The 14,890-nt window shown below is 45.3% G+C and overlaps 1 protein-coding gene across 6 annotated transcripts in view; it reads right to left on the bottom strand.

The window, feature by feature from the left end:
- ATP2B2 (ATPase plasma membrane Ca2+ transporting 2) overlaps positions 1–14,890 on the bottom strand; it is a 1,084,469-nt gene that overhangs the window by 296,083 nt on the left and 773,496 nt on the right. For all 6 annotated transcript variants that reach the window (XM_090021539.1, XM_090021533.1, XM_090021535.1 and 3 more), the window contains exon 6: positions 251–508. In XM_090021539.1, the coding sequence (XP_089877665.1) occupies positions 251–508 (258 nt within the window). The remainder of the gene's footprint in view (positions 1–250; positions 509–14,890) is intronic.

Raw genomic sequence — 14,890 nt, 5'->3', positions numbered from 1 at the left:
AAGAGTTCTGTGTCAGTCCCTAGCTATCCTGCTTTCCTCCTAGAAATTCTTGTCATCCATTTATTCCAGTCACTCTCCATCCTCCAGCATCCACTGAGCTGTCCAGCTCCTCAAACACCTTCCTAAATACCCCAGCTAAAAACCCCTATGTTTTATTCAATGCTAAATCCTGTTCCAACCTACAAAGTGTATTGACTGAATGACTGAAGATTACACAAGTAGTTGTAGGAATCTACATGGTGAAACTTACCATATTTCACCTGTGCAATATCACCAACTACGATCTCTGCAACTGGGATCTGAATAACTTGTCCTCCTCGGACTACAGTAAATTTCTGTTCCTGCTCAATACGACTTTGAAGCCCACGAAATTGCTTCTCTTTACTCCAATCATTAAAAGCAGTGACAACTACCACACAAATAACAGAGAGTAAGATGGCAGCACCTTCGATCCAACCAGCTTCTGCCTCACCCTCATCTTCAGTTCCTGCTGCGGCAGTAGCACACCCTAGGGAGATAAATGGAGGTGCAGCCTTAAAAACAATTGTCTAATTTATTGAGATTACAGAACAAGAATCAAAACAGATTTGAAATAACAAAGATAAAATACCTACTGAGTCTCTCTCCAAAACACTATCAGAGCTCCAGAAAGAGATGTGCTAGAATAGTCAGGTTTTGAGAATACTGAGACAGAAAAAATATGAGGGCAAAAAATACCATCAATATAGAGAGCAAGCATTCACCAGGATGGGGAAAAATGTATTCAATCACAACAAGGAGTGGAGAACTATGAGAAATAGTAATCAATTCTGTCTAGAAGGTATGAGTTAAAATTAAGAAAGGAAAATTGGTACAAGGAAAACAATGAACGCCATTAAATTGTTTTGAGTCTGTACTTAACACATCCCAGATATGAACATCTTGCATCCAGGTGATATTTACTATGTTAAGACACTTTGATTTACAAGTGTCTGTTGCAAATTGATTAAAGGTAAAAAAATGGGGTTACTTCAAACTTATATTTAAATTCTTTTACCTCCCTGCAGAAAAACACTGAAAAATAGCAGATGTAATATGGAGCTTGATATCTGTTCTTGTTTCTTTAATGTTATCAGGTAGACTCCAGTGACCATATGTTTTCTAAGACGGTTTTATTAAGCATTAGTTAACATATCTCTACATTCTTGTGTGAGCTAACCCACCAGAGATGCATGCATTGCAGTTTGTTTAACCTAAGACAAATTTGTTCAAAAAATCATTTTTTTCCATGCAGTTAAGCAAATTCCTTAAACAAATCTTTAAGTGATAATAATCTAACTTCAACTAACTATGAATATCAGGGGGGAAAAAATCTATTTTATAACATTACCCATATCCCAGATTGACCATTTATAATTAGTAACTTCCCCACAAAGGAACACAACATTTTAATAGTATTGTGGGTAGATTAAAATTAAATTGTAACTTTACCACTTCAGATATTGGTTCACATAGGAAATTAAAGTTAGAAAAAAGTTTTACCTCACCACAGGCAACATTTTTTTTCTGAAAAAAAGTACATGACATCACTTAAAATTCCAGATGCAGTTCATTTTACATAACTTTGATAATCCTTTAAGAATAATGGGATTCATTCTTCTTCAATATGATTAAAATCATGGAGGCAATGCAAAGCCAGGGCTTTAATACAGAACTTGTGGTACAGAGGTGATGTTAATTAAAATTGCTTCTAGCACTAAGCTGTTGAAATATACAGCAAAATTCAAATGAGGTAACTGTATCATAATCTGAGGAGAGATTTTTTAAAAAATATAATTGTGTGTAAAATAAGCCCAAGGCTTCAGTGACACCAGAAAATAATAAGATATGTACCAGCACCTTCATTCAGCTCCACTGTTATCAGCATGTACATGGACCTTTGGGTGGAAGTTTGGTTTTATGGTTAATGCATGACATTGCAACCCAGGAGATACAGATTCAGTTCTCAGCGATGCTCTGTGAAAATCAAATTCTCTCTTTCTGCTTTTTTCTTATCTGCAAAGTGGGTATAATGCTTCCTTTCTTCTATCCTTTGTCTCATCTATTTAGATTGTAAACCTTTTGAAGAAGAAACTCTTTTACTATGCATTTGTATGATGGGTAACATAATGTCTGCATCTCACTTTGATTCTTTCTCATGGCTAAATTATTTACTTAGAATTAACTACTTCTATCATTTGGATTCAACTTAACTGATATTCTAACAGCACATAAATATTATCTCTTTTTATATCATGATAAATAAAAGCAAAATCTGTATTTCACCTGTGCTATTTTAAAACTGTGCAAATACAATTGGCAGGGTTGAACAAAACTGCTTACATTTTGACTTTGGTAGTATTTTTGTCCACAAGTGAATTCTGAATTAGGTGATTTGATTAAAAAAAGGAATTATTTTATATTGTTTACATTAATTGTTTATATTAAGTATAAAGTATTAGGGCTGTGAGACGCTTCAGTCACTGATTCGATTTGGCGGGGATTCGACTGCATTCAATGGCCAAATCTCTGAATCTGAATTGAATCAGGAGACCCTTTAATCTCTTTGAATCAAACTGGAAACCTCTGAATTGATTCGGAGAGATTCAATAATTCAGACATAGACACAGCTTTAAATGTTTTTTCTACATACCTCAAGGTACCAGGCAGCTCATGAAGGCTGACATAGTGGGATAGATAAAGCACCCAATGTAAGTGCAGGGGGGTCCTCAGTGTGCTCAGCAGCAGATCCAGAAGTGGATCAGAAGCACTTCCAGTCAGCTTCCGGGTCTGCCCTGGAGCATGCAGGGAACCCACCCTCCCCCACCCCCGACTCGGTGACTGGTGCCTCCTGGGTCTTGGGGGGGGGGGCACCCAGGGTCCCTCCATGACTGATCACTGAGCCAAAGGAGTGTGTGGGGGGGATCCTCTGCATGCTTGGTGGTGGACCCAGAAGTAGACCGGAAGTACTTTCAGTCCACTTCTGGGTTCACTGCCAAGTATGCAGGAGGGCCCTTTGCACTCCTGTGGGACGCTCCGTCCTCCCCACCATTTCACGAGCAATGCCTGGTACCTTGAGGTATGCAGAAAAAAACATTTAAAGCTGTATTTATGGCTAAATCACTAATTCTCTGAATTAGCATCAAATCTTCAGGTTTGGATTCAGCCAAATCGAATCAGGACAGTGATCCAAGTCAACTAATCAAACTACTGTCCCCTGAATTCGGCTGAATTTGAATCTGAATCAATATGGCCCGCTTTGCATACCCTTATAATGTATATTAGGTGTATGATTGTTTAAACTAAGTAAATATATAAGATTATACTCCCTAACTCATTATGTTTTATAAAGTCCTCTAACATCCAAGGCAATTATTTGTGATTTTAAGAAATAACATCTGATACCATTCTAGAGCATTTTCTAAGATCTGGAGATAAAAATAACTATTTTACTTTATTGGCAAACAGAATAACAACTGATTAATCCAGCAACATTTGGATTTAGACTAGTTTTAGCCACAAAGGACACAACTACACAAGACATTTACTGTACAGTTAATTAATAGACATCTCAGTGTCTATATGTATGCACCTATTAGGGCACACAAAACTAATAAATGCCACAGCAGGGTAGGACTTTAAATACAAGTTCTATCCTGCTGCAGAGTTATTTCATATGCAGCAGCACACATGTAGATGCTGAGCTAGCTGGTTGGGGCATGAAGGTGCCTTTGTGAGAGGGCTGCCTGCTGGCTAGCCCTGTGCTGGAGCACCCTCATGCCCCATCCAGCCCCTCTACAGCACTTTGAGGCTGGTTGGAGCAGCCTCAGCACAGCAGGCTGACCTCCATGACCCCTGCCAGCTGGGGCTGCTATGACTTGGCTCAATGTGCTGCAGTCTGGGTGCATATATAAACTGCATGTCCGGGAGCTTCCTGGGAGCAATAAACTATGGAGCAATAAATTCTGTAGTTTACTGGTGCACATTAATGGCATGTGCCAATACTCCCAACGGAGCATAAGTTTGTTATATCTAAGCCAGGTACAAGACATTACACTTTTACTGGTATAAGTGATCAGAAACCAGTCTGTAACCATAACAGAACAGAAGTTCATCACACATAAACTGGTTTAAAACTGGCAGAACCTGGTCTATTTGTTCTCTCCACCCCCCTCCGCACCCCACCCACCAATAGGTGAACATGTGTTCTATTCACTACTGATCTAGATTGTACCACTTATGGAAAACCATACAACTTAAATTGATTCCACCTCAGATTTTTTAATACTTGTACATAGCCCTAATCTCTTCTTTCCTATCAATGCTCCAGTGTTAGGGACAAAGAACAGAGCAAAAAAAGGCTGTGTCATAGTGGGTCACAGCTGGCTGAGATATTCAGATTTCTGTCTGATCCATTTGCTGAATCCTAAATTAAGCAGATTAAAGCAATCTGTGCTGTTACAAATCACTAATTCATATATCATGCGCACACACACACACTGCCATACACACACACACACACACTAGCAACTCAGATACACACACATTCCAGATAATTAGTCTGGGTTCACACACACTACACACACCAAATTTAGACAGAATCAGTTACCAGTTACCAACACCTGCACATTCAATACACATATGTGGATTACTAATTCATATACCACACACACACACACACACACACATACATACATATATGTATATACACATACATATTTGTATTCACTAATTTATGCACATACCACCCACCTACACATACACACAGGTGAGTTCCTAAGTTGGGTGTTGCGATGTGTATGTATGTATGTATTTGGTGTACTTGGGATACCTGTAGTGAGCATGAGGCAAAGTGGGTGAAAAAGGAAGTGAAAAATTTTCATTTTGCAAGACAAAACCACATGGAACTTCGATGACTTAGAGTACAATGTTTTTTCACAGTGGAAGTTTCCCTACCATTTTTGACACTTACACATAATATGTAAACCTATTCCATTGCCAGAATCGACGCCCATGATGTTAAATGAGTGGCGCAAGGTCAGGCTGCAGGCTGGATTCAGTATGGGCTTGGTGCATGGGGTTAGTCCATGGACACACTCTGGCATGCCAGCCTGGTCCCTCAAAGTAGATCTGGCTGTGGAGAGACTTTGCATTTTGGTGTGATCCAGTGGACAGGGCTATATCATCTGGAAATTTAGCAATGGAGGAGATGCACAATTAATGCGTTTACCACTCCCCTTTCACTGAATTTCCAGATTGCTGGGGAACCCTAGAGGCTGGATTATACTGCCCCAAGGGCCATATTTGGCACACAGACGAGAGATTAAATATTGCTGTAACCATTACGGCAATGACTGGCATTTGGGACACCTGAAATAGAATAAGGAATAACTGCTTATTAGCTAAAAGTAGGCATGTCACAGGGCACTTATAGAATAAGTCAGGGGTTGTCAACCGAGGGTATGTGTATCCCTGGGGGTATTTGTGAAGGCTCCAGAGGGTACACAGCATCAGTGCAGAGAAGCAGGGGTACTTGGGAAGTGGCAGTTAGGGGGGTGGGGCTGCAGACACCTCCATCATTCCGTGTTGCCGCTGTGTGCCACTTCCCCACGCCCAAGTACTCCTGCTTCTTCGCAATGCCAGGTTCACATCCGTCTGTCCAGGGGAGTTGCTGATGACTGGACCCTCCCCCATTCCCCAGCCAGCCATCAGCACCCCCACACACACACATCCACAAGGGGTACCCACAAGAAGAGGTACCCATCTGAACAGGTACTCTGCTTAAGAAAGGTTGAAAACCACTGGAATAAGTGACTTACAGATCTGAACATTTAAAATGTCACCTGCCCTGCAGGAAATGGTCTATCTTAAAGAGGATGTTTAATTATATTATGCTAAGTTCCTGTGTAAAAAGGCTTTTGAAAAGGCACTTTATTTCTTCAAGAAACATGGAAATGTAAGTTTCAGGACCACAGAGGACCACAGTACTGAAAGGGGCTCCTGGCCATGAAGTCTGCATTCATAGATAATCATTTACCCATGTTATCCCAAAATCACAATTTCAAACTCCCACATACAATTAAAAGGCCCAAAACCAAAAACACAAAGAACACCATTCAACATACCATAGGTAAAAGCAGGGGAGATGATAGCACTGCCAATGCTTGCCACTGCAATGACAGAGAAGCGATTGCTCAGAAGATCTTTGGAAGAGGACCACGGCCGACATTATAAAGGAAGCCAAAATCCCTCACAGTCCATACCAATCAAATTTGGGATAAAATTCCTTCCTGGCCAGGTACAGATATTAAACTTTAACAAATTACTCTACACCATAGACACATATGGAGCCATATACATTTGCTGGTAGCACACATCCTGTGGTGCATGAGTCCATTCTACAGTTGGAATAGGATTACAAATAGCACGTAAGTGCCAAAAATGGTATAAGTAATTGGAAACTGGTGTATACCCACAATAGAACAGAAGTTAAATGCACAAAACTAATCTATACCTGTAACAGAAGAGAAGTTCAGCATGCATAGACTGGTTTAAAAATGGCAGAACCCAGTTTAAGGTTTGGCCTCCCCTCCCCGCACACCAAAGGGCGACTGTGTGTTCTATTTGCTATGGATCTAAACTACATCCCTTATAGAAAACCATGTCACTTAGATCGACTCTGGCCTGGGCTTTTTGAATGTCTGCACCTAGCCCCTGGCTTCAAATTTGGTGATTTATATGATCATGAAGGGAAGACCAATACCCTCTAGTCAGGAACCTGTCAGTTCTCTAAGAATCTGCAGGAGTATCAGCATATCCCTGTGGCAGGCCAGTAGGGGATGCTCCTGCATTAAGCCATCCACCTTACTGCACCTGACCACATTCCAGGCTCCAAGTGCCTCTCTGGGGGTGCCTCACATCTGGCTGACCCCCTTCCTAGAGCACACCCACTAGCCTGGGAGTTTCACTGCCACCACCCAGGGCTGGACTTGATTCTGGCTCTCTGCACCCTGGGAAACACAGGCCTAGTAGCCCTCAAGGGTACTTGATTCACTTCAAGAACTTGGGATGCTTCCCTCAGTCAGAAGCACAAGTAGTGGTCTCCCTTAGTCAGCTGAACCAAGGGGACCCCAAGGCATAATCTAGACCCACTCCCAATAAGTCTCCCATGCTAGGTACAAAGAAGAACTTTATTGGTTACAAGGGGTAGGTTTGGAATAAGGTACAGGGTACAGCAATATCAGAGAAGTCCCATACAGCAAACTCCCATGGCTGGGTAGCCTTTGATCACACATCTGAGTTATTGCAAGCTATATATCTAGTTAGATCTCAGGTAAATTACTCACAAGTATCATCCAGAGGCAGTTGGCAATTCCCTCTGGAGGCAGGCAGTTCCTTGATCATGAGTTTTGAGAGAGAGCAAGTTTCAGATGGTCCAGCTCTTCTCTCTCTCATGGCTGCTGTCCCCTCCTCCTGGGCAGTCCTTGACTTATATAGCCCTTGTGACCTCATTTACCTGGTCCAATGGAGGCCAGCACCTGTTGGCTGTCAGCCAACCAATTTGAAATACATCACTAGTTGCTGGGCAGACTGGCAGTTCCTAGCTCCCCAGGGAGCAAGCCCCTCACCCAGGTATGTGATGCCAGTCACATAGGCAGAGGGAGCAGGTTTCCCTCCTCCCTCAGGAATGTTTCCAGCTCAGATTACCCAAAGAGATAGGGTAAAGGTGTGTACCCTCTGCTGGGCCCATCCAAACCAAATTGTCACAGAGCAGAGTTTTTGGGGAGAAACAGAGGTGGCCTTCTGCCACAATCCCCACCAAAATAAAAAAGGAATCACTCAGCTCTACCTGTGGCCAATGTCCCAATACTTTAGGGGAAGGAGGGAAAAAATCAGAAGGTATATGCATCCATGAAAGGAAAACATTTCCTTCCCAGCTTTACAGGTGACTAGCAAAAGCTCTGAAGCATGGAATTGCCAGAAATCTACCATGTGACACGGGAACAAGGGACTTACTTTATACCATGATAGGAGGACTGCAAATTTTAACAAATTATTCTTCTTATAGTAGCAGGACACTGAAAATGCCCTCAAGCCACTCTCTCCCCACCACACACACTTTACCTGTAGCAAATGAAAGTGTGTTTGTGATCTTTTGGGTATTATGCCTCATAGTAGTATGTGAAGGTTCTTTCTGAACAGAAAAAAAATGTTTAGATAGGAATGATCCTGCCTTGAGCAGGGGATTGAATTGGATGACCTCCTGAGGTCCCTTCTAGCCCTACTTTCCTTTAATTCTATGATTACTTGGTCCAGAAAACCTGTCCGAAACTTAACCTCACTGAGAGGTGGAAAGCTTCTCCTAATTTCCAGTATAAATTTGTAGCCAGTTTGTAGTAAATTGATCTTGTGCTAAGTCCTAAAACTGACCTCTGAAGGATACAGCTAGTAACCTCTCTCCAATCACAACCTGCTATAGTAGCCCTTTGAGCCAACTCTTTATTTGCCTCAGGATTGTAACATTGACCCCTGTCCTTTTGAATTTGGCCATTAATTTCCCACAAGGGATAGTATCAAAAGTTTTAAGTACATTGCGTTGCCCTTATCCAAGAAGTCTGTAACTTGTCATTGAAGGATATTAAATTAGTCAGATACCATCCTCCTTGGACAAACCAAGGTTTGGTTTTGTTCTATTTTCTATTTACCTCCATGTCTTTTACTATTTTTTCTTTCAATATCTCTTAAAAAATCTTACATATGATTGAAGTCAAGCTAACAGATTTGTAACTGCCACAATTACTTTCTTCTTCTAAAAAACAGGCACTGCATTTATTATTTTTCAAGTCACAGGGTACTGTCCACGGGTTGACAGTAGAGCTGTGCAAAATTTCGACCGCCATTTCGTTTCAGCAATGTTTCAAGCATTTCAACGCTTGAAACTCTGAATCTAAACTGAAACGGGAGATATGTTGAAACATTCGGACTGAAACAAAACAATTTTGAAGATGTTTCAACGTTTTGAAGGTGTTTCAAAGCTGGGCTTGCAGGGAAAGAGAAAGTAAGGAGAGGGAGGGGGAGAAGGGAAAACAGACTGACACCTGTAGCTGGCCAGTGTCTGTCAACTGTCCCTGAGGTCCCTTCCAATCCCAGTGCTCTGGAGGGCAGACCTAAACATTTTCTAAACAGCATATAACCCTGTGACTGCCTAAGCTGCCAGTCTTTGTCAGCCTGTCTCTCACCAGAAAGAAGCAACTGAAAAGCACTGACTCTGGCTGCTTCCTGGCTCTACTGTCTAACTAGGGTGTGTGTCTTTTACTTCCAAAGGATAGGATAGGACAGAGCTTATACTGACAGTTTAGCTATACTAGCCTAACTCCAATACTAGTATTGTTATCTCTATATCATTTTTCCCCTATATCCATTCCTTTGAAATTCTTTTTTTTTTTTTTACCTGAAGAGAAAGAAGTCTGTGTTTTGCCTGACAGTGTGATCACTGGGTACTGTTCAGGAAAGCACAGCATAGATTAGATAGATTGCACACACAGCCACCTACATATATTATGTATACTACACATACATACTACACACAGCCATACACTTTTTTCCAGCATAGTAAAACATGATGCATTCTGGAAAGGCCAGTGCTGCTGAGTCTGAGAGAGGAGTGAGAGGGGGCAGAGGGAGAGGCATCAGTTCCCCACCACCCAAGCTGAGACACAGCCTCTTTTCAACCAGCCATGAGGCTTCTGCTGGTACTGGGAGCAAGGAGGTTGCAGCAGTGCCTGCAGCTACACCTCCTCTGACACCAGCTGTGATAATAAACCCCAGCACCAGAAGCATGACAACAAGCAGCATCAGCAGCACAGTCTCCTCTACCCCAACTGCAGGTCCCAGCTCAAGCCTCCCACTCCCAGTCTTAGAGGAGCTCAATCTTGAAGTAGGGGACCTCAACTTGATAGCACAAGAAATTGTTGGGCAGGAGGGGGAAGCAGAGTTTGTGCTCCACACCCCTCAAAATTCCCCTACAGCCTGGTCCCCTTCCCCGGAAGGGACTATGGAGGAGGCTGTGGAGACAGCTGGCTCAGCTCCTCCTGTAGTTGTGCCTCTGACTGCTGAGGAGGGGGATAAGCCAGGAGCCCAACCTGCACCCCAGAAGTGACGGGGTAGTGTAGCCTGGGATCATTTTGAGGTGGCAGATGATCCCACACATACTACCTGCCTGCACTGCCGAGACAAAACCAGCTGAGGCAAGGAAGCAAAATGGACGAGCACCATGGGGATGCTGACGTATCTCCGTAGGCACCACTGCCTTGCCCTTGCTCCTCCTTAGCATAGCACCAGTGGGAGCATACCCCAAAAGAAGTCCCCCTCTTGCTCCAAAACTCCTGTCCCTGCAAAACAAAGGCAGCCACCCTGGAACAGTGGGGGAAAGGAGGGCAAGCAGGGGAGTGCGTTCCCAAGCTGAGCGAGGTCACCCAGAGCACTGGAGAGATGCATGCTGTGGATGCCCAGACCTCCTCCTCTGTTGAGCAGCCAGGGTTCAGGCAGCTCATAGAGCGGGGGGTCCCATCATATAAAGTTTCCACATGCACCACTTTCAGCAGGATGGTGGTGTCCTCCCTGTATGAAGCATGGCAGAGTACTTGAGGAAGAAGCTGCACAAGGCAGGTCTGCAGGTGGCCTTACACTTCACCTCGGACATCTGAAGCAGCCAGGGTGGAGATCACACCTACCTTTTCCTCAGAGGGCACTGGCACAACCAGTCAGGCCATCAGAGGGCTCTCCTTCAGGCTGAGGTGACTGATGAGTGCCACATGGCAACCGAGACCTGGTATTGGCAACAGGGGATGACATGATAGGGATACAGATCAGTGGTCAACTGGGGGACAGTGACCACCAAATAACAGAATCCATCATAAGGCGTAGAGTGGGTAAGATAAGTAGTAGGGTGGAAGTGCTAGACTTCAGGAAGGCTGACTTCAGCGAACTCAGGCGTTTAGTCAATGACGCACTGCAGAGCAGGAGATTTGGCGAGATGGGAGTCCAGGAAGGGTGGCTGTGCCTTAAGGAAACAATCCTTCGGGCACAGAGGGAGATGATTCCGATAAGAGGGAAAAGGGGGAAAGGGACCAAGAGGATTCCTTGGCTTACCAGAGAAATCCAGAGCAGCCTAAAGGCAAAAAGGGGGACATATAAGCAGTGGAAACAGGGACAAATTACTAAAGAGGAGTATGCCTCCTCAGCTTGCAGTTGTAGGGAGGCAGTTAAAAAGGCCAAAGCTACCACTGACCTGAGGATGGCATCCCAAGTTAATGATAACAAAACATTGTTTTTCAGATATATAGGGAGTAAAAGGAAGGCCCAGGGTGGAATAGGACCACTACTGAATGGGCAAAAGCAACTGGTGACAGACAGGGAGGAAAGGCTGAACTCCTCAATGAGTTCTTTGCCTCAGTCTTCCTAAACAAGGGGCAGACAAGTCTCACATGGTAGAGAGGCAACAGCTGGGTGCCAGACTACCAAGCATTGACCCTGAGATGTTGCAGAGTCACTTGGAAGGACTGGATGTGTTTAAGCTGGTAGGCCCGGATGAGCTCCATCCGAGGGTACTGAAGGCACTGGCCGATATCACTGCACAGCCGCTGACAAGAATATTTGAGCACTCGTGGCACACGGGACAGGTCCCAGAGGACTGGAAAAGGCCAATGTGCTCCCTACTTTCAAGAAGGGGAGTAAGGAAGATCCAGGCAACTATAGGCCAGTCAGTCTCACCTCTATCCTTGGCAAAATCTTTGAAAAGATTATTAAGGTTCATATATATGAGAGCCAAGCAGTAAAAATTATGCTGAGTTTCACAGCAGGTAGATCATGCCTGACTAATCTAGTCTCTTTTTATGACCAGGTTACAAAACACCTCGACAGGAGTAGAGGTTGATATCGTTTACTTAGACTCCAGGAAGGCCTTCGATATGGTAACCCACCCCATACTGGCGAACAAGTTAAGAGGCTGTGACTTGGATGATTACACAGTCTGGTGGGTGGCAAATTGGCTAGAGGGTCGTACCCAGAGAGTGGTAATGGATGGGTCAGTATCGACCTGGAAGGGAGTGGGTAATGGGGTCCCGCAGGGCTTGGTCCTTCGACCGATACTCTTCAATGTCTTCATCACTGACTTGAACGAGGGAGTGAAGTGTATTCTATCCAAGTTTGTGAATGATACAAAACTATGGGGAGAAGTGGACATGTCAGAGGGCAGGGAACAACTACAGGCAGACCTGGACAAGTTGGACGAATGGGCAAAAAACAATAGAATGCAATTTAACAAGGAGAAATGCAAGGTGCTGCACCTAGGGAGGAAAAACATCCAGCACCCCTACTGCCTAGGAAATGACCTGCTTGGCAGCGCAGAAGCAGAAAGGGATCTTGGAGTCCTAGTGGACTTCAAGATGAACACGAGTTGTCAGTGTGATGAAGTCATCAGAAAAGCTAACTACACTTTATCATGCATCAGCAGATGCATGACAAACAGAACCAAGGAGGTAATACTTCCCTGCTATTGGGCACTGGTCAGACCACAGTTAGCATGGAGTTTTGGGCACCACACTTTAAAAGGGATGTGGATAACCTGGAGAGGGTCCAGAGAAGGGCCACTCATATCAGAGAAGGGCCACTCAGAGAAGGGGCAAGCCCTACAAGGAGAGACTAGGGCACCTGGACCTCTTCAGCCTCTACAAGAGAAGGTTGAGAGGTGACCTTGTGGCTGCCTATAAATTCATCATGGGGATGCAGAAGGGAATTGGTGAGGCTCTCCTCACCAAGGCGCCCCTGGGGGGTGGTCACAAGAAATAATGGCCATAAGCTAGCAGAGAGCAGATTTAGACTGGACATTAGGAGGAACTTCTTCACAGTTAGAGTGGCCAAAATCTGGAATGGCTCCCAAGGGAGGTGGTGCTCTCCCCTACCTTAGGGGCCTTCAAGAGGAGGTTGGATGGGCATCTGGCTGGGGTCATCTGAACCCAGCACTCTTTCCTGTCTATGCAGGGGGTCGGATTCGATGATCTATTGGAGGTCCCTTCCGACCTTAACATCTATAAGATCATGGGGTACATTAACCGCTTGGTGCAGGGGTGGCTTTTTGGGCAGGCCAAGCTCACCCACAGGTTCATGGTCACCAACAATGGGGCCAATATGGTCAAGGAGGTTTGTGATGCCAACTTTGTTGGCATCCACTATGTGTCACAAGTTCCACCTCATTGTCAGGGATGCCTTGGAGAGGGACAGGGCTTCTGGTGACAGTGCCAGCACCACCAACAAGCTCATTTCCAAATTCAAGAAGGTGGCAGGCTACTTCCACTGGAGCATCAAGGGGGGCAAGATGCTGGGGAAGAAACAGGCAGAGCTAAACATCCCACAGCACAAAATCATGCAGGATGTGGAAACTAGGTGGAACTCCACATACCTGATACTCAAAAGGTTGGTAGAGCAACAGAAGGCCATCAGTGATATGGCCTTGCTTGAAGAGATTGGGACCAGCACCCCCCTTAACAGAGCTGAGTGGGATACCATCTCCCAGATCTTTCTGGTCCTCAAGTCCTTCCTGGAAGCCACCAAGACCCTCAGCATTGTTGATGCCCTCCTTAGCCAGGTGATCCCTGCAGTGAGGGAACTTCAGAACCAAATGGAAAACTTCCAGGGGATCAATGTTCTTGGCTGGAGAAAGCCACTGTTACCAGATGTGCAGGCACTGGTGAGGTGGCTGAATGAGGGCATCAGAAAATAGCTCGATCCATTGCTGTCCAGTACAGTCCATGTGCTGGCCACCATGTGTGATGGAAGGATGAAGGGGAGCGTATGCAGCAGCAAAACCCTGGATCACTGGACAGAGGTGCTGGTGAACAGAGTCAGGGAGGCAGAACAGTGGAGGCAGGGGGACATGGAAGAGGAGGATCCACTGTCCCATGCCAGCAAGCCATCCACCAGCCAGTCTCCTCCTCCACCAGAGGCACTGCCGATGTGGGGCAAGGGCATGGCTTCTATGGTGGGGTCCAGAGGCACCAGACCCCACCATCAGGCAGGTAGCACTCAGGCCTTGGTGGCTGCCTATCTCACTGTGGATGCAGAGCCACTGCTGTGTGACCCCTTCACCTACCGGGCAAGCTACAGCCAGATGTGGCAGGATCTGGCCAAGGTTGCCTGGGAACACCTGTCCTGTTCACTGATCAGTGTTCCAAGAGAGAGGGTGTTCAGCATTGCTGGTGATGTAGTAACACCGCACCGCACCTCTTTGGATCCTGGTTTGGTGGAGAAGCTGGTTTTCCTCAAAGTGAACCTCCTGCTGCTGGGGTTCCCAAAGCTCCAGGTACGGACAGAGTGAGTTCCACCCTCCTCACTCCATCTCTACCTATTTACTTTTTGTTTCTGGTTTACAAACTATTTAATGCCCTGCTCTCAGAGCTGGAGGCAGCACTCACGGCATCACCAGTCAGCAGGGGAAGAACATGACTCTGCTGAGCTCCTGTGCCAGGACAAACTTGGAGGTATGGTATGGGGCTATGGGGAAGGAGGAGGCTCCAGGTCCTGGTCATGACCTAAAAGTGCACCCTGACAGATTTGGGAGGTCTGGTGGGACTACTGGTGATGGGGAAGCCCCAGGAAATGCCAGGACCGAGGACCTCCCTGATGAAAGGTGGGTAGGAGGTGCCTTATAACCTTCAGCCACCACATGCACACAGTCCTGGCTAGGGAAAGCCCAGACCCCAAATATCTTTGAGAGGCCTGAGGCTTGCTGGTTGCAGTGGAGATGTGAGGCTCCAGGTGAGCTCAGCTTAGCTGCCTCAAATGCCATCTGCAAGGCATGGGCTGCAGTGTGGGG

This window comes from Crocodylus siamensis, chromosome 11 (genome assembly GCF_052110815.1).
Source record: "Crocodylus siamensis isolate JL-2025a chromosome 11, ASM5211081v1, whole genome shotgun sequence".
Taxonomy (NCBI): Eukaryota; Metazoa; Chordata; order Crocodylia; family Crocodylidae; genus Crocodylus; species Crocodylus siamensis.
Note: the sequence above shows the minus strand (reverse complement) of the source record. Positions and strands in the feature narration are given on the sequence as shown.